General features: G+C 48.0%; 1 protein-coding gene across 5 annotated transcripts in view; it reads left to right on the top strand.

The window, feature by feature from the left end:
* The window catches only part of Agap1 (ArfGAP with GTPase domain, ankyrin repeat and PH domain 1), a 446,708-nt gene that overhangs the window by 255,971 nt on the left and 166,343 nt on the right, over positions 1 to 24,394 (top strand). For all 5 annotated transcript variants that reach the window (XM_050163111.1, XM_050163110.1, XM_050163109.1 and 2 more), the window contains exon 10: positions 19,273 to 19,377. In XM_050163111.1, coding sequence (XP_050019068.1) covers positions 19,273 to 19,377 — 105 coding nt within the window. The remainder of the gene's footprint in view (positions 1 to 19,272; positions 19,378 to 24,394) is intronic.

Here is a 24,394-nt window from a genome sequence, read left to right as displayed (position 1 = left end):
GTCTAGAAATGGCTCTGATTTCCTGAGAATAGTCCCAATGGACTGCCGGCTATCCAGTAGTGATGTAGTCCCTGTGACCCAGGACATAGTGGCCTTACTTCGGCTGACAATTATCCAAATTTACAGACTGGAGTCAGAAGGGCCCTTGTCCCGCGCAATCTGAAACCTGAGCATACTACTTCCTGCCAACACTAACTCTGCCGTCCTGTGAGGACACCAGTTCTCTGAGATGTGTTTGGTGTGAGCACGGTGCCCAGAAGCACACGGCTGACGTTGGCTCCAGTGGAATACTGTCAGAATCAAGAGAGGCCTCTTAAGGCTGTTTGGGGTTACCCTCAGCTCTGTGAACCAGAGGTTCCTTCCATGCTAACACCAGGCGAGGCAGGCTTGCTTGTACATAAAAGCCAAGTAATTCTGGCTCAACTACAGTGCGAGGACAGGAAGGTACACAGACTATCTGCCCATGTTTTATGTGCATTCCCTGCACAGTGCCCTCTTGGACCCATACCCAGAGGCAAGTGTGGCATTCTGTGTCACAAATGGGCCTGTGCTAACATGGGGTGGAATGCCTTTGCCTCCTACTGGAATGCCCTTGGGGTTACTGTAGGCTTGGGCTCCTCCCATCCAGTGTTGCTGACTCTAATAAAAGTGTGTGTATCTGTGAAAGCTCTGTACCCTTGTTACAGCCACTACTTTCAAAACTGAAGCTAAGAAGAGTAGGTGCATGACTCTTACGCACGCGCGCACACACACACACACACACACACACACACACACACACACACACACACCCCATCCGTTTCTCCGTGTGTGTGACCGACAGAAGTGACATAGCAGCACACCTTGGTGGTTTGTTTCCAGGTTCAAGGTCAAGTCTAGCAAGGGAAGACTAGAAGCAACTGTGAGTCCCTGGAAGTTGTGAACAGAAACAAAGCCCGGAGGGTCCCCTGGGACCAGCTGGCTGCACTGGGTGCCTGTAGCTACATTCAACACCACTGCCCTAATGACCTTAGGGAATTTCATCCTCTGCCTCCGGCCTGGTGGCGCAGCAGCCGTCCTCACTCTGTTTCTTCTTACTCCTTTGGGAAACATGCATCTTAATAGCTGTGACCTTTAACTTTGTGTAAATGGAAATTGAACATCATGCAGGCTGCATAGCAATCAACCAGACCTCATCGATGGTATCATCCGAGGAAGGGAAGTTACGTTAGACACGTAAACGATTGTAGCTCATTATTGCTGTTATTTCTAAGATGCATTTATTGGGATTGTGGTAGCATATAAAATATGCATTTTTCAGTTAGTATTATTGTTTAGTGTGGAGAGAGAGAGAGAGGGAGGAAGGGAGAGAGAAAGAGAGAGGGGGGGGGCAGAGTTGGTTTTCTGCTTCTACCTTTATGTGGGCTCTAGGGATCAAACTTGAATCGTCAGGCTTGAGCCGCAAGTGCCCATTCTTCCCAAGCATCTCACTGGCCCCGTAACATTTTCTTTGGAAGTAAACTTGTTAACCCCTTCAAACGTTTTGAGGGCTTTTTTACTGATGAGAAGTGCTTTCTTCTGGAAAGGTAAGGCCTGTCGTTCCTAAAGCAAGGCATTACATGTTCATTTTGGCAGGGAGGTGCATACAGCCACGAGTGTGCACTCAGATATCCATCCGAGTGCACCTGTGTCCATCCATGCCGGAATTTGTTTAAGACACAAGTTGAGAACAGAAATCATTTCAGAACTACACAGTTTGGGCTCCAGACCTCTTGAGGTCTGCCCTCTGACAGCTGTGCAGAAGTGAAGTCAGCAGTGGGTGTGAATTGGTTTACAAGAATGCTGTTTCGTGTGTGATTATAACTGTTACGTAATGCAGACTTACTCTTCGTCGTAAGTTTCAATGTCTCCTTCTAACATGAAGGGTCCCCAGGCAGAAAAGGTGCTTTTTCTCCTTGCTTATGAAATTGATGAGCTGGGCGAGACCAACTCATATTTTAATGCCAGCAGTCCCAGTGCCCTCACCTAGAGGACGGGGGCATCAAAGTTGGTGGAAGCAAGGAGTATTTGCAGCTGTAATTGACAAATAATACCCCTCATAAATACTGCCAGTCTTCTCAATTAGTTTCCATCTAAAATCCGTGCTACAAAATGATGGCCTGTCAACTGACAATGAATGGCAAAAATTAATAAATTGTCTTCTAAATAGAATGGACACTTAAGAAAAATTGGGCAGCCAATTTAGCACAGCATGAAGCGAGGGGAACCTTTTGTACTCGAGCCGGGCACTAATGTTGTCTGGATCTTTATTAATGGCGCTCGGCGGCGGTTGACAGTTCTGTTGCTACTGGCAACTTTCTTCATTAAAATTAAAGCCAGCATCAAATTCCATTAGCCATACTCTGGGCACCTTGCTTTTTTTTCCCCCCTTTAAATACATATTGTTTTCTTTTATTAACTTTCTCTCCACCCATGGGAAGTTTTTAAAAGAAGCGAAATAGGAGGAAGTGTTTGGCAAGGCCAAAGAACAGATCTGTGGTTGGAGACAAGGGTGCTTCCCAGCCTCATTGGAGCCATGGCCTAAAATGTGCAGGCCTTGTCTTTGTTCCCACCACGTCCTGAGTGGAAGCATCTCGCCTCTACACACTGGCTACTATTTTGGGTCTGCCAGCATCCAGGTAGGGAGGACTAATTGGCATTGGCTCTTGAGCTGCCTGTTTTTTTTTTTTTTTTTGGTTTCTTTTTTTTTTTCTTCTCTGAGCTGTTTCTTTAAAAAGTTCTGTCTTCTCCTGCCTTCCTGTTATTTCCACAGTTGACCGAACCCTGTACAATGGTGACTTGATTCTCAGAGCCACTTCCATTTGTCAAGAAGGAAAACCTTAGAGTTATTTTCCCAAAGGCATTGCTTTTATCTGCAGAACAAACTTCAACCTTTGAAGGGAAAAAAAAATAGCAAGCTTTGCTGAATAAGTTCTGAACTATTGTCTGAGGAGCCTGCCGCCGCCGCCCCCCCCCCCTTCACAGCACCATGCACGATTCAAAAGACTTAGGATGCTCAGACCAGCGCCTCTGTGGGCATTGAGGAGCAGTGGCGTAGGTTCTAGGACAGCCCAGGCCTTGCCTGATGCTGTACCCTCCGATAGCCCTCCACTTATGTAGGTTTTCCCAAGAAGGAACCAGACTGGACTCACCAACCCAGTCACCTCCTCCCACACCACCCGCCTTCCTAGCTTAGGTACTCAGCAGTGCCAAGGCAGCCCTTACATTTTCACCATCATCTTCCTGCCCACCTCCCCAGAAAGTAGCTCAAATACTCATTAAAACAATAAACAAACTAAGTGTTAAATAACAGAAAAGGGCATTATACCAGAAAATACACACTTGGTCATTTAAAGTGTGGCTCACCCGAGCATCCTGTCAGTCAAGGTGAAAAGGGAAATAGAATTACAACCTCCCTCGATAGGTCATTCTCTTACCACCACCTTCGTTTCCTATTTGCTCTGTGCTGGATGAGTTGAAGTCATGAGTTTTAAGTACCTGATTTATCGGATGGGTTCTGCATTCAAGGTGTGCAGGCTGCCTTCCTGCAGCCACACAGGTCTCTAACCACCTTCTTTCCTTGGAATCTTCTGGTCCCAGGTCACAGACAGACACTTTGTTATTAGTGTCTAGGATAAATACCATTAAATCAAACAGGATTTAGCCAGGGAAGTAGCATGCTCTTTTGTCTCCTTCTCAGCCCAGTAATCACAAGCGACCCTTGCCTGAGGTTCAGAGGGGCTCCTAACAGACTGTGGTTCTTAGCAGAGACCTGTGACCACATGCACCCCGATTCTCCTGATAAAGATTTCTAACGTTTTTAATGCCAAAGTAGAATCAGTCAAATAATTGCAGGAAGGCTGTGCTATGCAGTGTTCCTTTTTGAGCAATCTCAAATAAATTAGATGAAGAACATCACACCAAATAATGGTTCAATTAGTAATTGTGTTTGCAGCATCAGGATTTGCTAAGACTTGCTGCTGCAGTGTTGACTTGCAATTACTTAAGACTGCTGACAGGCCCACAGAGTGAGGAGGACCAAATATCTGCTCCCGCACAGCCAGGGAACCTCCAAGCTCTGCTCTTCTTCCTCCCAGGAGCCCCGCCCACTCCCTCACAGTATCTGAGCTGGGCGAGGGGACTCTTGCTCCTTGATGACTGAATCCACTAATATGTTACATCAAATGGGGCGTGAAATGCAGTCTCTACATATAGCATGTACTAAGTGTTTCTCACACAGAAACAATAAGGCCATTTTTAACTTGCTGACGCAAGGTTTGCAGTTGTTCATCATCACACTGCCCTGATTAACAATCGGCTTCTCAAGAAGGGCCATTCCGGTCCATTTTTAAAAGTGTGATATGCCAGCAATTTGTTTGGTGTGTCCTGCCTTCCTTCATGACCATTGGTGTACATCTAAGGACTGGGGTGAAGTCTGACCACATGTCCTCTTCCATGTGTATTTTGGATGGTATTTCATCCTGGTGTGCCTCCATCAGTAAGGTGTTCTGGGCACAATGGCGGTTTGCTTCATCACCACGTTCCATGCCCTCAGCAGTAGCATTTTGTTGTTTGGCAGCCTCCATGCTAGAGCATCGTGATTCTTGTAGGGATGCTCAGTGGAGATGAGGCCCCTACAGGCTGCTCTGTGTTGACTGTAGGCTGCACCCTCACGTGTGCTTTGCAGGGTGCACGTGTGCTGGCGGTTATCTGCTTTGAGTTCCAGGTAGACTGAGGAACTTGTCCACTGATGTTGACAGTTTGGGGACTGGCGATCCTTCATTTCCTAATTCCCCGAAGCCTGATCTTGGCAGGTGACCCTGACTGTACTTACACCAGTCAGTTGGTGATCTCCAGCTTGCTCCTTTTCCAACCGAAACTAATGGAGAATATCTTAGAGCCTACAAGAGAGTCACCGTGAAGGGTAGGGACTGTCACAGACCCTGTCCCCTGCTTCCGAGAGTCCTCAGTGCCTCTGTTTGTGCCTTTCCGTCTGTCAGTAGTGTGTCGTCTGACAGTTGCAGTGCAGAGATCAGGGCACTCTGTCCACCAGCAGCTCTCTCCACACAGTCAGGGGTGAGGCAACCATCAGATCCAGTATGTTTTCTAGATCCTCATCCCACTTCTAATCAATGAACATTTCCAAATTTCCAAGAAATCACTTAGCAGTGTTGACTGCAGTGTGTGACCTGGCCGTTACAATCTGCTTATGATGGTTTATAGGAATATTTGTGCTACAGCTCTGGGCATCTAAGGAGATGTTCTTGGGCCAAGCCTTGCCATCTTCCAGCCAGCGACAGGCCCTTCTCTGCTGACTGTACCCCATAGTAGGCTGCCTGCTATGCTGTGTGTAGCATGCTTCTGAGCTGCCAGTGCTATCTGCAGTCAGGGTGAGTGGGGACCCAGATGCCTGCCTGAAGCCCAATACTTTGGGGGCATCCCTGGTTTAAGTTTTTAAGTATGCACTCACATCCAGTGATTGGTCTGAACCCTTGGCTAGGATCCTGATTTGTACAAGTGGAGAAAGGGGGCGGCTGAGCATCTGCCTGCCGCCATCACTCTCTGCTTCCTGATTGTGGAGGCGATCTGGCCAGCTGCCTCACACTCCCGCCACCTTGGCTTCCCTCTGGCTATGCTGTCACCTTGGATTGTGAGCCAGACTAAACCATTCCTTTTCTGTGAGTTGCTTTTGCTGGGGTATTTATCACAGCAGCAGGGAAGGTAACTAAGACTCACCACCACTCTGCAGCCATGAGGAACTGCCTCTGGGTCAGCACAGTGAGACACAGCATGGGAGAAGAGTGTGATGTGAACCGCAGACGGCTCTAAGATGTGAGCGGCAGCACAACATTCCGAGAACTAGGGGAGAGACACAGAGAGGGCTACCATAGGGTGTATTCTAAGAATATTACCCATTTGAAAGCATGAACTGTGCACAAAGGACGCGTCTCCCGTGCAGCAGACGCTCAGTGCATTATGCAGATATAAAAATCAGCTCCATAGCATACCTGACACATTAGCTTTTGACTCCTAACAGGTGGGGCCCGAGCTCGCAGACTCACCGTTCCCACGGGAATCGATAGGCTGTCGCTGTGCGCCTGTGATACCTGCAGTGCTGGTGGTGTTCAGGGGTCATGGCTGGAATAAAGCAGCAGCAGGATTTTGTTGTTGGTTTTGCAGGCTTCCTCTCTGCCGTGCCATGGCCATTGCAGTTGGTAAGTCGTTAACATCTTTGCAAAACTCCTGCTATCCTGCCACTGTACTCCCCCACTGCCGCCTCATGCGGGACTGGTCATGAGCGTTCACATGCTTCCTAAACCAGCAGGACGGGACACTGAGTCTAATACTCTGTGGCTTCCGGAGGGATGGAGGGTCCATCTGCAGGCTGCCATAAGAGCCTCTGATTGCTTGTGAGTCTGGCCTCCAGGGTGGTCAGGGCAGGAGGATCGGGCAGGCGGGAAATAAAGGTCTCCTGGTACTCCTGTACCATTTTCCACAGAAGAGCAACACATAGGGGTATCCCCTAGCAACCAGTGCAGAAACCAGCATCCATGGTGCTGAAAATTTCATCGGGGACCAGAACACAATACAACCAGTGGCGGTATTACTGCCCCATTCAAGATGGGGTTTGCCAGGCCTGGTGGGGAAGTGCAGCTTCCTAATGACAGGTATTTGGAGTGTCTTAGGAGTCTTGCTTTTATATTGCACTGTATAATAGTTTCTCTGCTGGTGCTTTTTTCCATCCCTCCCTGCCTTTCTCCCTCCTCCTTTTTTCTCTCATTCTTCTGGCCATCCTCATTTGTGTTGAACCGAGCTCCATGGCCCTAGCTATGTCTGATACCACCAACGTTCATGGTCAGCTTGTTTTTTTTTTCTCTCTCTCTCTCAGAAGAAGGGGCACAGCAACACCCCCCTCCCCCGTGGTCCTGGTCCCTGGTCTCGTTATTCCGGTGACTGTACTAAATTGGATTCTCTGTCCATCATTATTAAAATGTGAAGTGTGTCGGTCACAAAGCATACATTTCGGGGCAGTTAGCTGAATAATTCTTTTCTTTATGATCCCAAATTACTGCTGAGCTCTGGAGAGGGGAGCAGTTTAGCCAATTGTTGCCATTTGAGCTGGATTTGTGGGTGATTAGCTCCTGGTCGAAACCAGTCCCAGCCTGTGCTTTGAAGCCCATGCCGTGTGATTTTTCTCAGCAGTGAGGTAGGAATAGACGAGGCTAATGACAGGAAGGTCGCGCGGGTGATCTGACCTGTGTGTGGTGCAGGTTTGGGTTTCGCAAATAGGGCATCCACAATAACCAGTGTGTCACTAACCCCGCCGTGCATAATCGGGGCTTTACAGGATGGTTGGAGATGCTGACAGCTCAATTAAAGTGTAACCCTTTGTACCCGGCAACCTAGCAGAGTGACAGAAATATTACTAACCATAACGGGGTGGGGGGGAGTATGTCACCAGGGAGCCGGTTAAAGATCTAGAATAATCCGTGCATCCCCTCCCCCACCCTGGGCCCTGTACAGGGCAGGCTGGGGAAGAGGCCTCTCTGTCTGTGCCTCATCAGGTCCTGCTTTAAAGTGGGAGGGGAGGGAGCACAGTTTTGGAGGCACCCCTGCTATTTCAGTGCAAACACTCTAAACTAGCTGCAAAGTTGAACTGATTTAAAAGGGTGTGAAACGTATGTCAGCTGGCCCACCAAAAGGTACATCCGAGAACCTTGTAAGGGATCCTCCAGAAGTTCTCTTCTGGGGGTGTGGAAATACGAGGTAATGCAATTGTTTTCCTGCACACAGCTAATGGTTTCTGTTATTGATTAACTTAGGCTGGTTAAGAGTGGTTATACTTTGGGTGACAAGCTGTCTTGACCATGGTGAATCGGTAGTCTTGGCATTTCTACCACATGTCTCTTCTTCCTGCACCCTGTAAGGTCCTGAAGTGATAATCTGGAAGCAGAGCCAGTCCCCAAGGAGACATACTGTGTGTCGTAAAGAGTGGGCCGGTGTGAAGCACCCTAGACACACCATCATGAGCATCAGAGCATGCAGCTTGTATGTTGTGTGTGGTGAGAGACATGTGCCACCTCCCGTGTCTAGTGCTGACTGTGTCTTCTGTCCTGGAACACTGTATAGCCTATCCATGTGCCCCTGTGCTGATCTTTCTAAGCCAGCATGTAGCAGTCCCCCGGGCTTAGGCTTACTGTTCTGGAGGCTGAAGGCCGGCTGTGAAGGTATTGGAAATGTTGGTTTCTCCTGAGGCTTCTCCCTTGGTCTGTAGAGAGCCATCTGCTTGTTGCATTCATTAGAGCCCTGCCCTAACGTGGTGGCCTTATTTTGATGGAATTGTATATGCAGCGATCCTGTGGGCATTTGCATTCTGGGAGCTGAGGGTTAGGACTTCCATGTATAGACTGGGAGGTGGGCACAGCTAAACCCTTGACTTGACTGCTGTTGATAAGGGGAAGTCTCTGCTTGTTTCAGCAGAAACTGTGAGGCCCAGATCCTGTGACTCTGCAGCTCCATGTAGAAGCCAAGGCTCAGATAGGATGCTAGGACTGGGAAGGAAGCAAGAAGAGAAAGGGCGGAGGTTTCCAGGTTTGAGCACAATAGTTACTGATCTCTTTCTATTGGTGTGTCCTGTGGCAGGTCTCAACCAGCCTTCTCTGGAAAAGAGCAGGTGGGAGGTGTGCACCACAGCTTGTGGGGCTGTGCTAGTTTGGTGTTTATTAATTTGACACCAACTTAGACATTTCTGGGGAAAGGGAACTTGGGTTGAGAAAATGCTTCCTAGTCTGGAGAGATGGCTCACAATCAAAAATACAAGAAAAAATTGCTTCCTTCAGCTTGGCTTATAGGCAAGTCCGTTGGACATCTAATGTTTAGTATAGGAGGTCCCAGCTCACAGTACCATCTCTAGACATGTGTCCTGGGGTTGTTGAAGAAAGGAAGCTGAGCAGGCCAGTAAGTAACATTTTCCATGGTCTCTGCTTCAGTTCCTGCTACTAGGTACATGTCTGAGTTAATCCCCTGTCTTCCTCAGTGATGAACTGTAGTCTGTAAGCAGAATTAAATCCTCTTCTTTCCAGAACTGGTTTTGGTAAGAGTTTCACCACAACACACTAAGACAAATACCAATCCTGAATTGTTTCTCTCTTCTGTACATGATATAGTGAGTTGGATTTTGTTCTGATAACACTGTATTTACAAGTAGTCAAAAGGTAAGCCTCAGCCTGCTGGCTGGTGTGTCCTGTCCTAGCCATGGTCCTATAGAGAGTTAGCATCAGTACCCTTTGTGAGAGTGTTGTGTGTTATGAGACACTGTTAAGGTAACTATTTATGGGGGCTGGAGAAATGGCTTAGTGGTTAAGAGCACTTGCTACTCTCACAGAGGACCCAAGTTCCACTTCATACCCCCACACGGTAGCTTATAATCATGACTCTAGTTCTAGGGATCCAGTGCCGTCTTTTGACTTCTCCATGTACATGCTTCGCACACATACATACATGTAAGCCAAACACTCACATGCAAAGAAAAATTTTTTAAAGATAACTATATTCAAGACTTAGCTTCACATATGACAAGAGACTTCAGTGATAGTCACTGCTATTCTCTGCTGTACCAAAGACAGTCCTTGAACAAAATGCAAGCACTTGCCTGCGACCCTGGTGGGTTTTAGTTGGGATCATTACAATCACAGCCTCTCTGATGCATCGGTAACTGAAGTGCAGCAATTAGATCAACCCTGACCATTTCTGAGTAAGACAAGAGGCATAATTTGAGGTGTTACAGAGCCCTTAAATTTTTTACTATCCAAACAGATATGGGCCATGAAAGCCTTGTGGTTGATCTGTGTCAGGATGGAAGTACTCGATAGTGCTCAGGAGCAGTACTGACTCCAGCTGTGCCAGAATGATTGACTGGCAGGAGCGATGCCTGTGCCCCCTCAGCCCACCACATAGATGCAGCACCTTCATTTCCTATGCCTCGCGGTCCAGGCCAGTCCTTGGAAACTTACATACGGTCTGTTACTGCATGAGGCAACTTCAAAGGTTGAGGAAGTAGAATAGGGTGGACCTGTTTCTGTTCAGGATACAGGGGATACATTAAACATGGTATACACAGTGTTCCTCAACACAGCCCCTGTGCCAGCCAGGTTCTAGCATCGGAAGGTCATCCACCCTCCACTGTGAATTGTACCATACATCCTATGGTGTTTGTAAGTGTCCCCCAAGTCCCATGTTCAGAATGCTTGGTCACCAGCCCGTGGCACTGTAAGGAGACGGTGCAACCGTAAAAACATGGAGTAAGTTAGGTCATTGGTTATGTGTCCTGGAGGGAGATAACTAGTCATCCTTGGCCACCATGAGGTGAACAGGCCACTGTGAGCTGTCAGCGTGATGAGCTGTACTGCCTCAAGTTCCAAGCAATGGAGCCAGGAGTCCCTTGAATGAAACTCATATAACCATAAGCTAAGATAAATATTCCTCATGAACTGATCCTCGTCGGTATCATGTGTCGCAGTGGTAGCAAGCTGACTGACAACGTTTGGGGAAAATCCTAATTAGAACAAAAATATCTCTTGTTAATGCAACAAGTTGAGTGATTGGCAGCCAGATCTTCGGGATGTCTGTTGAAGAAGCTCACTTTTCTCTGAGACATTAAAGAAAATCTCAGGAGCCTCTAGCTCTTGGGACAAGAATCTCCTCAAGTAGTTCAGACTTGGCACGTGCTTGCTTTAGAACACACAAAACACAGAACACACTCTTTGTTTGTGTTTTGATTTCTTTCTGAGAGTTGTTTCATTGTGTGCCCCAGATATTCACATGTGGCCTTGGTGATCACTCCAGCCTTCTGAGCAGCTGGATCTGTAGTAAGCACATCTGAAAACTTGGCTTGTTTCTGGAAAAGCCGAAACCCCCCACTTTTCTGGCAAACTGTTACCTTTAACCTAGGTTAGGGGACAGAATGTCAGCACTCTCTCAGATACAGATTTTGCCCCTGGGAAATATTGTGTGCTTTTCTTAAACCAAACACACGCATGGTCCAGATGTATGTTAAACCAAATAAGGGGCATGTTCCTGGGAGGGAAGGGACCTTGGCTGGTCAAGCTGGCTGATCACCCCATCTTTATTTACATGGGTGGCCACGTCTCAGCTGGCACTCCACTTCCACGGTGGAGCCTACCATCAGCTGTTCCCTGTTTGTCATGACAGTCCTCCTCTGAGCAGGGACCAGCACCATTCAGCCCCTGAGATTCAAAGACTGATTTGACTGGGAAAGACCCCCAGACTCTAATGCAGTCAATAAATCTTTGTTAGTAAATAATTGCTATCGAGCAGAGTTTTAATATAAATTTATGAGTGGTGTTTTATCACAGCTTGGGGCTGCGGCAAGCAGTGAGTGATGGATTTCAGATCGCACTTACATTCGTTACATTAACTTAGTAAGTTATTTAAAGCTTGTACACTTAACATTGCTTTTGGCTTTCAATGACCTCTTGGGACTAGAAGCGTGCACGTGGTGAATAAAGAGACTGCAGTGTGGCAGACAGTCCTGCTGTTTGCTCCTGTGCCACAGAGGTTACCTGAGCAAGGAGCAAGACAACCCTTCCTGGGACCCTGATGTTTTGGTTGTAGATCATTTTAACCACGGTCTTTTTTGATGCATCAGTGATTCAGGTGTAGCAATTAGACCAACACTGGCCACTTCGAAGGAATAATACAAGCTGTTACAACACTCTTAAGTTTCTTAAGCACACATAGAGGCTGTGGGAGCCTTACAATTGGTCTAGTGGGGAAGTGGTTCCCAGGGAGACAACAAAGCCTCTGGGCCATGGGCGGAAACCCAGATGCCTGTGTCACTGCCTGGTACTTTTGCTATCTGGTACTAGATAATTGAACCAACTCCAGATGGTTTAAAACAACACTGGCTTGTTATTTATTGGTATTTTTGGTTCTGGGGACAGTGGCTCTTCTCTGCCCCACAGGTACCTCTCTGGCTGGAGCGCCAGAGTTCTTCACTTACATGTACAGAGTATCAGTGAAGGAGGGGTCAGAGGTCAGTAAGAAGGCAATGACAGTGATCCTTTAGGTACCTAGTCCTTTTTCCAGGCAGAGTCTTGGGGCCTCGCCTTCCCACTCCCTGTAGCTGGACAGTCTTGGCATCCTAAGGGACATGAAAGCCAAAGCTATCCAGCTCTTTCAAGCTGAGGCTTGAACTAGCACAGATGATCCTCACCACATCCCACTAGGTAAATTGAACTGGGGGTCATATGGGGTACGAGCATATGTTTGTAGGTCTTTGAAGTCTTCTGGCTTCACCCTACCCTCCCACAGCCTATCCCAGGATCCCCAAAGTCTCAACTCTGGATGTTCATGATTGGATCCTCTGCGTGGCACACCTTGGACCGGTAGTGCTCACTGTCTCAGGCAGGATTCAGGAGATGAGCTGCATTGCACCCATATACCATGTGATGTAGCAGTGGGGATGGAGTTGCATCAGATCCCTACTTTCTCAACCAGTGGAAAGGAGCCAGAGACACATGGCTGTAACCGACCCACAAGAGTACTGAAGGTTCAGCCAGGTACCTATTCCTGATGTACCCTGTCCCGGAAACAGGGAGTCCTGGGTGCTTGTTTCTTCTCTCTTCTTCAAGAAGTGCCCTGTATCAGCTGCTGGCCTTCTCACCCTGCCGCTTTCTGCTGTCTGCCTGGGAGTCACTGTCCAGACATGAGGCTTCATTTTGAACCTTCTAGCCCTTTAGTTCAAGATTGCTAGCTTTTATTGTATCAAGGTATAGGCCATTTCGAGGCACAGAAACCTGTCTGCCATTTCTAGCCCCAGCTCTACACAAAAGGCAACTGACTGGCTGTTGAAATTTTTCCTAAGTTCTCAAGAATGGTCAGATTGGTCTTATATTAGGACCTCATTCATTCCCAGGTCTTACCTGCCACATTTGCCTGCATTTGATCCAAGCTCTGAAGCCGAAACTTTCTCCAAAGGTTTCCGCTGGTCAGAGGAGCTGACACCAAGGAACTGTTTGTGCTGGGTACATTGATGTTTGGACTTGGCTATACCTTTTCTATTTCTGCTCAGAAACTCACGTTTCTTCTCCCCATTGTTGGGGCCCGCAGTGCTTTGGGCATTCGGTATGGAAATCTACTGCCATGTGCAAGGGGTTCACGATGTAATTTTATATGGCATTTAGTCTGGGTTGGCCGAGGTTCTGCCGGCCTATGGCCACCCCGCTTGCCCAGCCTCATGCAATGCTGCACCCTTCTCCCCCAAAGCTCCACTAGCACTCCTGAGTCCTGCTGACTGCCCAGCCCACTGAGTTGACACCAATGCCATGAGGTATTTGTTTTGCAAACACAGTGGTGTGAGATGCCAATTTGCATTATCCACCCTGGAATGGAGTGATCTGAGAGAAGAGTCCTTTTTTCATTTCTTGTGACATCATGGTTGAGGACAAAGCAGTCACACAGAGCTCAACAATGCTAGAGCTGCTATCTTATTTTTTCAAGGTTTACTCTTAAGAAAAAGTGTGTGTGTGTGTGTGTGTGTGTGTGTGTGTGTGTGTACACGTCTGCATGCACATGTATTTACATGTGGGTATGTACATGTAAGTCAGGAACTGGCTTTAGTAACAGGTGTTAAATCAGCATGGCCGGTGTATGTCCTTGAGTGCCACGGGTTGTAGCGCGTCTCGGGCAGCACAGGATCAGTGAGATGATGGGGTCACACAGTGTATGATGCTCACCAGCTTTCTGCACACTAATGGTTGGAGTTGGTGAATTTTTTTTTTTACTTTTACTCATTATTCTTTACTCTTTGGCTCTTTTTGTGGGGGCCCACCACCCAGCTCTCAAATCAATCACACATGGAGGCTTACCTTAAGTTATGAGTGCCCAACCTTGGCTTGTTTCTTGACAGTTTTTCTTAATTTAAATTATCCCAACTACCTTTTTGCCTCTGGGCTTTTATCTTCCTCTGTTTCTATTGCTTTCTTTACTTCTTCCCCCATGGCTCGCTCTGTAGCTGTGTGGCTGACCCCTGATGTCCTCCTCTCCTTATTCTCTTGCTCCTCTTCTTCCTTGTTTCTCCTGTTAGACTCTCTGCCTCCCAGCCCTGCCTTGCTCCTGCTTTGTTATTGGATGTTCAAGTCTTTATTAGGCCATCAGGTGTTTTAGACAGGCAAAGAATAACAGTTTCACAGAGCTAAACAAAGGCAGCATAAACAAAAGCAGCACTCCTTAAAATGATGTTTCGCAGCAAATGCCTGCATGTTTTGGCTTTCTGTAGACTCACGGTTGCATGTGCAGGTAGCAAACTTATTTTTTGAATGAAGCTCAGTAATGTCCTGAAACCTAAAAACATCCAAATTAATACTGCAGCCCACTGTGAGTGAAATGAACTATTCACAAATGGATGGCCATGCTAGTCGGCGAGAACCATCTAAACAAGCATTGTCTTCACGTGTACCAGATTGGCATCTGAAAGATGGACGAAGGATGCATCTTGACATTCTGCCGTGCAGTTTTGCCCTAGGTTACAGCTACTCAAAGAGACTTAGAATCATAAGGGCCATTTGCACGCGCTGACGGGAGCCGCCCGCCTGTGTCTAGACAGCCAGGAGCCTTCCGGCCTCTGTCATCTCCTGGCTGTCAGGACTGTGGCTTTGTGTCCTCTGAAAGTGTAAAATGAACTGTTTCATGGCTTGCCTCTGTCTTGGTTGCTAGAGATGTGTGAGGGCTCCGGCTGGCAGAGCATGGCCTTGTCCGTTCTGGGACTCCCTAACCACTGTGTCATAGTAGAGCCTGGAGGACCACAGTAGAGACTGTGTGCCTTACCCTCCGAGTACATACAGAACATTATGGTTTAACTTATGGCTGTTTAGAAGGCCAGGTGTCCTCACTTGGGGTCTGTTAGTGACTTTAATTCTACTCCATCAAATGAACATGGCCTTATAAAGTAGAAACAGTTTAGGGGAACAATTGTTGTTGACATGGGCCTAAGAGGTACACTAGGACTTGTTGGAAACTGGAGCTTTGCAATAGAACCCTGGACCAGGATTTTGGTCCTGAGGTGTAAGGATCCACACCAAGTCTTCCTGCGGCCTTTGTACGTAGCTGCTAAGAAGATCGCTCTTTGTTTTAAGGTTGTTTTATAATCTAGACTACTTGTGGCCTCACTGTGCCATGCTTCTGTGTCTGTGTGCTGGAAAACGGTCCCCGTACCCATTTCACATTTTACAATTCCCCAGGCCAGGTGACACTCAAAGCACAAATGGCTTGTGTTTGTTAGACCTTCCAGTGACAGCCTAGTGTGGTCCAGGATATGGCCACAGGGTGTCCCCGAATGGCCAGTCACATACTGGTTATCAAGCTGGGCCTTCTCTGGGGCTCTGTGCTCTGCAGACCTGTTCTATCCAAGGAAGTTGCTGCTGTGTGTTGGACAGCGACCTCAGTGTTGTCTACAGTTCTCCTGTGCAGCCTGTTACCCAGGGCTGAATTACCCTGCCTCAACACTCCTGGTACATGTTATCTCACAGGGGTGTTCACTCCTGCGTTCAAGTCTCGGGCAGCCATCCCTCCTGTGGTCATCCCGCAGACAGAGCAAAGAGGCCTGTGTTCTGTGTGCAAAGCTTCTGAGCTGTTGCCAATATTTCTAGCTAAGGAGCTTTCTGAGGCAAGTCTGGTGTTTCTTGTACCAAGCAGACATCCGGACACAACAAGGCCGCCTCCCCCCTGACTGCTGTCATCCCTCCACACACACACACAAAGTGGTAATATGCACTGCTCTGTCCTCATTGCAGACTCTCAGCATGTCTGGCCATCCCACTTCTTCAGCCCAGTACTGGTCCCTGAGTTTGCTTGTAGGTTGAGATTTACGCCCACCAAACCCATCAGTTTTCCCCCTGCCTGGGAAGTGTTCTGGTCATGGATGCTTCCTGCCTGCTCTCAGGGTAACCTACAGAGCCTCTTTCTCTGCAGCCAACTGCAGTATAGATTAAGGAGTGTCTTTGCATTTTCTGCAGCTGAGAGTGGTGGCCATGCTTTTGCTCACTCTGAACATGTGTTTTTTTGAGGGTTTTTGTTGTTGTTGTTTGTAGGAGTTGTTTTGTTTGTTTATTTTTGGTTTGGTTTGGTTTGAGATAATATCTAAGTACTGCACGTACTGGCTTTGTGGGAGCCTAGGCAGTTTGGATGCTCACCTTACTTGACCTGGATGGAGGTGGGTGGTCCTTGGACTTCCCACAGGACAGGGAACCCTGATTGCTCTTCGGGCTGATGAGGGAGGGGGACTTGATGGGGAAGGGGGGAGGGAAATGGGAGGTGGTGGCGGGGAGGAGGCAGAAATCTTTAATTAATTAATTAATAAAAAGAACTAGCTACGTAGACCAGGCTAGCCTTGAATTCATAGACGTCTGACTGCTTTTCCAACCCTGGTGTGGCAATAAAGGTTTGCACCAAGGTGCCCAACTTGAATACATTATATTCTGTAGAAATTTGAGAGTCAGACAGGGTTCCCCAGGCCACCCGAAAAGGAAGCCCCATCCTTGGCTAAGCTGGAAATTCTTGGTAGCCTCAGAGCATCTCTGGAAACTGTGGAGTTCAAGAAATACCGAGGTGCCGATCTGTTTAAACATTGCTCTGGAGGGAACCCCTGTCACAGGTGCCCATTGAGAACACCAGGTACTAGCCCTTCATTTTTTGCTGTGAGAGCAGGTTGTTCACCGTAGCTGAGAACTGTAGAATTCACAGCCCCATGCAATGGCAGGAATAGGAGGCCTGCCACCTCACTGTACGCTTGTCTTTATGTGGCCCACAGTCTTGTCTACAAGGGAGCCTGTGTCCCTTGGCCTTGCTGCCTCTGGCCTGTGTTTGGTTGGGAGCAAAGGAGTCAGCCAGCGCTCTGGGAGGTCAGGTGCTGGGCCACTTTAAGGACTTGCTGGCTACAGCTAGGACGTGTGTACAGGAAGAAGGTGAGGGGCTTCCAGACCCTTTCATAACCTTGAAGGGCGAAGGTGGAAGGATACATAGTTAAGGCAGTGGTCAAGGCAGGAATGCTGAAAGAGGTGGCCCTTGGGCAGGTCAGTGTTCTTCAGGCCCACCTACTCTTCAGTGAATAAGCCAACAGTGTCTTCCAAGGAGCATTAGGATTTATTCATGATGGTCAATATTCATGTCTTCCTTCTGGTAATATTTTCCTAGCATGAAAATAGATTACTCTGAAACCAGTAAGATGGCCCAGCAAGTAAAGACTCTTGCTGCCAAGCCTGACGACCTGAGTTCAGTCCCCGGATCTCATATGGTAAAAGGAGAGGACTGATTCTTGCAAACTGTCCTCACAGGTTCTCTCTCTCTCTCTCTCTCTCTCTCGCTCTCGCTCTCGCTCTCGCTCTCGCTCTCTCGCTCTCTCGCTCTCTCTCTCTCTCTCTCTCTTTCACACACACACACACACACACACCCTCTGACTCTTCACACACACACTGTGGCATACATACACATAATAAATAAATGAATGTTAAACAAAAAATTCTTTTTTTTTTTTTTTTAAAAACTGGATCACTCTTTTAGTTCTCAGATAAACTCTATGAGCCTCTGCGCGCCTCCCATCTGGCCAGTTTCTCCTCTTTTCCTCTGTAGCCTTCTCTGGTGGAAGGATAATGAGGAGTGTAGGGCTGGCTCATAAAAGTGCCCACGGTCCTCCCAAAGGAGTCTTGTTAGCCATCTGCGGGCGCTTGCTGGAGCAGGAAGGGACACGGCCTTCTGAAGCCTGCAGTAGCCCTAATCTTCTGGTGACATTGCAGTGACCCCCAGCCCTCTGTATTGTCGAAATTCCATCTGAAGTGGATGATGGGAAAATGTGAGCCCACTGGAGAACTTGGGTGTGGCTTTGTGTTGCTGGGTAAGAACGGGAGATTTCCATGGGGAGGGAACACGAGGTCTCCAAGGTTTATTACTGTGTCTGTGGGGGTGACTCACTATCGCCTGTTTGTACCACACAGGGGAGCTTCTGTTGCTTTGGTGTACAGCAGAAACATTTTTCATGTCACTTTTTCCACATGCTTTCTTAACACGATAAAATCCTATAGAGCAGTGACCTTCCAAAGGTTTCTTTGTGGGATGTTCGAATCTCCCAGTAACAGGTACTAATGGGCGAGATCCCCACGCTGGGATTTAAAGCTTGGTTATGATCTGAGTAAACACAGCTATATTCTCACAGTGTTGGTGATTGGTATGTGAGCTCCTTCCTGCCATGTGTTCAGACTGACTTGATCTTCTCCTACACTGAGATCCCCGGGGAAGAGTAGGATCAGGAATGTAGGGAAGGAAGGTTTCCTCTGTGTCCCCATGCAGACAAGGTGTATTTGGGAACCTGTAATTTCTTGATTCCTAAGTCTGGCTGAATTAGCTAGTGTTAGGTACATGCCTTCCCGGCTATTGTCAGAATTATGACAGTTGATTGTTGGACAAGAGGTTTGCTCACTGCACATGGACAGAATTGGAATGCACAGGAGTGGGCAACCGTGGCATAAAAGCTGCAACTGGAGTGGAGGCAAGGTTTGTTGGGAATTGGCACTTAGACCAGGAACACATCCACAGCAGCCATCCAGAGAAGGCGGTGCCACATGTGACTTCCAAAATATGTTAGTTTCCAGTTTCTGAAAGCTTTCCCAGAGACCTTAATGGACGTCATTAAAAACCATTTGAGGTGAATTACAGCTCACCCACCCAGTGTTGTTACCAAAGTTTGCAAATGGAATTTCAGTTTGAATAAATTAAAATTCTGTAAAGAAATTATAACATGAAGTTGTTGTGTTTATAAAATTGAGGTGAGAAGATCCTTGATCTTGAGGTCTGTCTTTAATATATGGGGCCGGGGCCGGGGCTTAGTGGTAGGGTACTTTCCTCGAATATACAAGGCCCTGGATTCAACAAGCAAAGAATAGGACCATCCTTCCGTTAGGCACCTCCCACTTGCTATGACTCAGTTCTGCGGGAGTTTGATGGACACCCAGGATGTCTACTGCAGCTGTTGGCCAATGGTGGATCTTCAGCATCTAGAGCAAAGTTCAACTTCCAAATCTCCTGTAATGTTGAATATGGCAGGGAAACCCAAATTTATATATAAGAAAAAGGTTAATCTCAAAAAATGCAAAACCTAAGAAAGGTTTTATTTTTTATTTTTGGATCCCTTTGTGTCTTATACCACTTTCATGGGATCTCACATCTGGTTCCTCTTCCCTGCAGGGCATGCTGCTGAAGCGAAGTGGCAAGTCACTAAACAAGGAGTGGAAAAAGAAGTACGTCACCCTGTGCGACAACGGCGTGCTGACCTACCACCCCAGTTTACATGTGAGTACAGCTGCATGGGGCAGAGGCAGTGGCAGAGCCAGGGCCAGCCTCTGCCTCCCCGTGAAGAGGGCAGTGTGTTAGGTCCCCTGAGATGCGTATAATGCAGTCAGGCCCTTGGGCTCTCGATCCTACAGTGGATTACAGTGCCAGTTCCATCTGAAGTCGCATTGTAAATGGAAGTGCCAGGGTGGGGTAAGCCCTGAGAGCCAAGAGAGTGACTGTGAAAACCTAAGCTACAACAGCTGAATTTGATCCCAGGGCCCAGCTCCGAGCAGCTAAGAGCAAAGCCAGTTGTAGATGTCATTGGTCGCGGTTGTCATGCTGAGGTAAATAACAGGCACCAACTCAGAAAGCAGGAAAACTGCTTCTCTGGAGGATGTCACCTTCGTGCTTTCCGTGAGATTCTGAAAGCAGACTCGGTTCTGTTCTGGCAGGAATCCGGCCATTCTGTCCACAGTGAATCTTTTAAGGTGGACTGTTTATTTTGGTTCCATGAACTCCTGCAGAGTTTGAAAATTAAAATCTGCACCATTAGTCCTTGGATTTTGTCACTCTGTTAACAAGAAGTTTAAATAAACATTCTGAGCAGAAGTTGAAAGCAGTCTACGTGGCTAAATGTTGGGAGTGTGGGTGTCTGTGTCTCTGTGCACATGGGCTTGGTGCTTCCACAGACACGCACACATCCCACCGCCTGCTCATCTCATTTTTGGAAAAACATAGCACCATTTTGATGTTTATATAGTATTCTACTGCATGGATATAGTCTGAGTGCTTCAACAGCATCTCAGAACAAAACAAAAAGGAGACATTTGACAAATAAATTTGACACCCTCCGCCCCATTATTATAAGTAACTCTGGATGGGCTTTCTCCTGATATCCTTACCTGTTTCCCTAAGACAAACTCCTAGTTTGCAGAGCTGTAAGGTCTGTGCGACATCAGCAGCTTGAGCACACACCGTTGGATTCTAGGACCCATGTGCCCACTTATCTCCCCAAAGAGCATTTGGTGAGAGGCCTTTTCCCTGCACACTCAAGAATGGTCACATTTTTAAAAAGCCTTTTTCCTGGCATGCTTGGTGTCTTCCTGTGGTTTGTTGCTGCTGTGTCTGTCCTCTTCCCCTTGGCTTAGAGCAGTAGCTGTACCTTTCAGAGCCACGTTAGAAAGCACCTGCTTCCCTCCCGATCCCTGGCTGGCGTGTGGTGCTAATGACAATGCCAGCCATGCCTGACTGTCAGTGTGCAGGCAGCGTCTGACTTGCAGGATGTTTTGACTGGGCAGCAGGATGAAAGCATTTGCACACAGCCATCCTGTTGCTTCTACTACCACAGGCAGCAGAGCCATGAAGGTAGTCCACCTGTGACTGTGAAACAGACCCCGTCTCGGATGCATTCGCCCACGTGCAGGCTGACGCAAGCAGGCCCTGCGCAGGACTGAGATGTGCATGTGTGGGGTGACTGAGTGAGTCCCCACCTGGGCTGTTCTCAGTGTGTCAGCAGGTATATTGGTACGTAACTCCATCCTGAGGATGTGTGTGTGCACATCTGTGTTTACAAGGTACATATGATAGATGTCTTCATAGGTTCTTGTATATTCTCAAGGTGTAGCTGTATTTATGTGTAGATAGATGTTCTTTTTTAGATGAAATACTTTGTGTGGCTCTTTGTCTAGCTTGCCTTGGGAGTAAATTTGGTTCTCCAGGTGGCCTTGATGGCAGAAGCTGGTCCTTGGTGACCAAGGACAAGTAAAATCTGTCTGGTGGCTTATCTTCTTTCTGCTCTGTACTTAGCCTAGGCTGCACCATATTGCTTCTGTCCCCATGGAATACATGGAAGGAAACTATTCAGTTTCCTGTTGGGGAGGCTGGTGTGTCTCCAGAAGAATATTGCTGTCCTGTGTTAGTTTAGCTGTAGCCCCGCCCTTCCCTTTTGCTACCCCTCCTAGTTTTTCTCAAAGCTTGAGAGCTGACCTGGCCTTGGGTGATACAGACAGACCCTAATTCTCCTTGCTTTGTAAGAGGAAAGGACAAGGCAGAGGCCCAGGAGAAGGCAGTGATGGCAAACTTCTACTCTGTGTTTCCTAAAACACAGTGGTTCCCACACTGGTACACACCACAGTCTCAGGGCCAGCTTGGGGAAATGTCCCCTTACAGCGTGTTCAGCAGCAGGTCAGTACTGGGCATGCTTTGCATGGACTGTTAGAATTTGAAAGATGTGCACTGCATCTAGATCCTACCCTGGCTGTGATTGCTGTCCACTGTATCCTTCAGTCTGGCTGGCAGCTTGTCTTTTCTGGAAACCCGGAGAATCACTACTGGAAGTTTGGAAACACTGCCCTCAGAGTGGCTTCTAATCCTTCAGAGTGTGGTACCTATAAATTCCACCAAACTGATGGAGTCAGATAGCCAAGGAAAAGCCCACCCCTAAGATGAAAGCTGCCAAGGGGCATCACTTAGTTACACGTTGTACCTAAAGCTGGAGTCTCCCACAACCCACCCAGTTCCTTCATCTTTCCTTCTCAACTCATGCTGAGTGTATAAAATCAAGAACCCAGGCTAGGAACAGGAAGTACACCCAACTAAAGTAAGAATGAATGCTTTTCCAGGGAATGTGGTGCCCTGGGAATTACAGAGATCATGGGCCGTCAGCTGCCCTGCTCCAAGACAGACCAGCCAAATCTGCTGCTGGAGATTGTTCCCTGGCAGCTCCAGGCATTTAAACTGAAGCAGCCAAGAGAGAGCCTGACGACAGAGCTCTTCTTCCAGACTACTCTGGTTCAGTCAAGTTCCAGCATCCACAGGGTGGCTTACAGCTATCTCTAACTCCCGTTTTAGGGGATCCAGCACCTTCCTCTGACCTCCTTGGGTTTGTGATATACAGACACTCATGCAGGGAAAACACCTATATACATGAAATAAAATAATTTAAGAAAAATTATATCACTCTTCCTCAAGACTACCAAGGCCCAGAACACTTAGCTGCCCTTAGGAGAAGATATATATGAGGGTCTCAAGGATTTAAGGCTCATTGCTGGATCCTGATGGGGTGGGTGCAGGGCAGTGTGCTGTGAGATCTTTAGGTCCCCTCTGTGTGGACTTAGATATGAGCCGTAGGGAGCACCATGATGGAAAAAACAGAGGGGATAATGAGAAAGAACCTTTGCCCCGGGGCTCTGCAGCGCAGCATGGCCACCTATTCATCTTCTGTGTCGGGGGAACAGCCACTTGCATGGCTGACGATCCTGCTCTTGGAGTCGGCTGTGTCTGGTGGGCTTCCTAAGTGGGCCTGGAAGAAGTGACCCCTGCGAACATGAGCATTGTGTTATGGGACCCTGTGTGAGCAAGCACACCACAGTCGCCCAGCTCTGCTTTCCTTGCCAGCGACCGGGCAGCTGCACAGATGACCCCTGGGCATCAGACCAGTCTAGTGTGTATGAATCGCTTTCCCCTTTGTGGGCTTCCTTTCTCCTCCTCTCTGATACCCTCTTGAAACCAGATCATCCCTGGATTGTTGTTTTTTTTTCCTCCCCAATACATAAAATTGGAACCGAGCTCTAGAAGGGACATGGTTTACTCTGTATATCCCTTAGCATTTGGGTGGCTGAGGCTCTCTGGTTATATAGCAAGGGATGGTTGCATGTGCTGTGAACCTTCAATTCAGTGCTGCCTCTGGAAACTGTCATCAGTATGTAGATTTTAATAGCTCCAGATTTCACAGGCAGACAGGAAACCGCTGACTGACATAGCATCAGAAAGGGTCTGAGATGTTCCTACGCAGATGGGAAGGGCTTTTCCCAAGGAAAGAGCCTGTGTTAGCAGGAAACTCCTCTCATAGCACCCCTGCGGCAGGTGCGCACTGGCCATCCATCGCTTGGAGGAGGCAGCATCTCTGGTCGTGTCTCCCCACAGCATTCCTACAGCATCCCCACATCTGCCAGCATGGACCTCCCATTTCCTGAAGTGGAGAGCAAGCAGTTACGCTCAAAGCCCTTGGGTGGTGGTTCCAGAGCCATGCAGAAATCAGAAAAGCTCCTGCCTCAACAGCAAGGTCCCAGGTTCAAAAAACCTTCTTCTCATTCCCACGTGGAGAGCCCTTTTACAGGAAATGGCCAGCTTTCCTGTGTCTCTGACTTGAGCCTGGTCAGTGAGTCACGTTGGTGACAGGCTGCTTCAGTTTGCTCACTTGTTTTATGATTAGCGATTTCTCATCTTGCGTCCCCATGAGTAAGCATCTCATGGCTCTGTGCTGTTCACCATCTGTCTGGCTTATGTGTTACCCAAGCTTTGCTCAGTGCTTGGGGGTAACATTGCCGAGTGTGAATATCAGGTTTTGTGGCTTTGTAGGGTCCTTGCTCCAAGATGGCCTTGGTTCCAGACCTCACTATGTGGATATTTGACCACAATGTGTGTACTCAGACATCACCACAAGCTCTCTCTGTCGTGAGCGTGGCATACTGGCTCCTAAGTATGGTTTCAGCTTGGTCTGCTCCTCCTACCCCTGGTACCTCTGAGCTTTCTCTCAGCTTCTCACACTTGCCTGTCCTCCAGCCTCCTCATCTTCAGGGGCAAGTTGCCTCTGCTAGGATTATTTTTTGTTCCTCCCCACTTGGACTTGCCCTCCATCAGACATGTTGGGGTTCCCCTCTGGGCTCGCCCTCACCCTACTTCATGGGATCATTTCTCTTTTCTTGGCTTTTTTCAGAACCAAATTCTTTCACAGGATGGGGCACAACTTGTGTCTAGAGGCCTTGTAGATAATACCACCAGCATATCTCTGGTGTCTGCCAGGTGGTAGGTGGTTGGGTGGTGGGTTGAATGGGTGAGGGGATAGAGGAAGTAGATGGAGTAGGTAAGGTGGTAGGTGGGTAGAGTCAGGTGGATAGATGGGTAGGGGGACAGGTAATGGGAAAGTGGGTGCATGTTCTGGTAGGTAGAGGTCAGCAGATAGATGGTGGAGGAATGCATCCTGAATGAACGGGTAGGGGAGGGAGGGAGGGAGGGAGGGAGGGAGGGAGGGAGG

Source organism: Alexandromys fortis, unplaced genomic scaffold (assembly GCF_014885135.2).
Source record: "Alexandromys fortis isolate MF-2015 unplaced genomic scaffold, M_Fortis_MF-2015_v1.1 scaffold_139, whole genome shotgun sequence".
Lineage (NCBI taxonomy): Eukaryota > Metazoa > Chordata > Mammalia > Rodentia > Cricetidae > Alexandromys > Alexandromys fortis.
The sequence above is the reverse complement of the archived record's forward strand: the minus strand, read 5'-3'. Positions and strand labels throughout refer to the sequence as shown.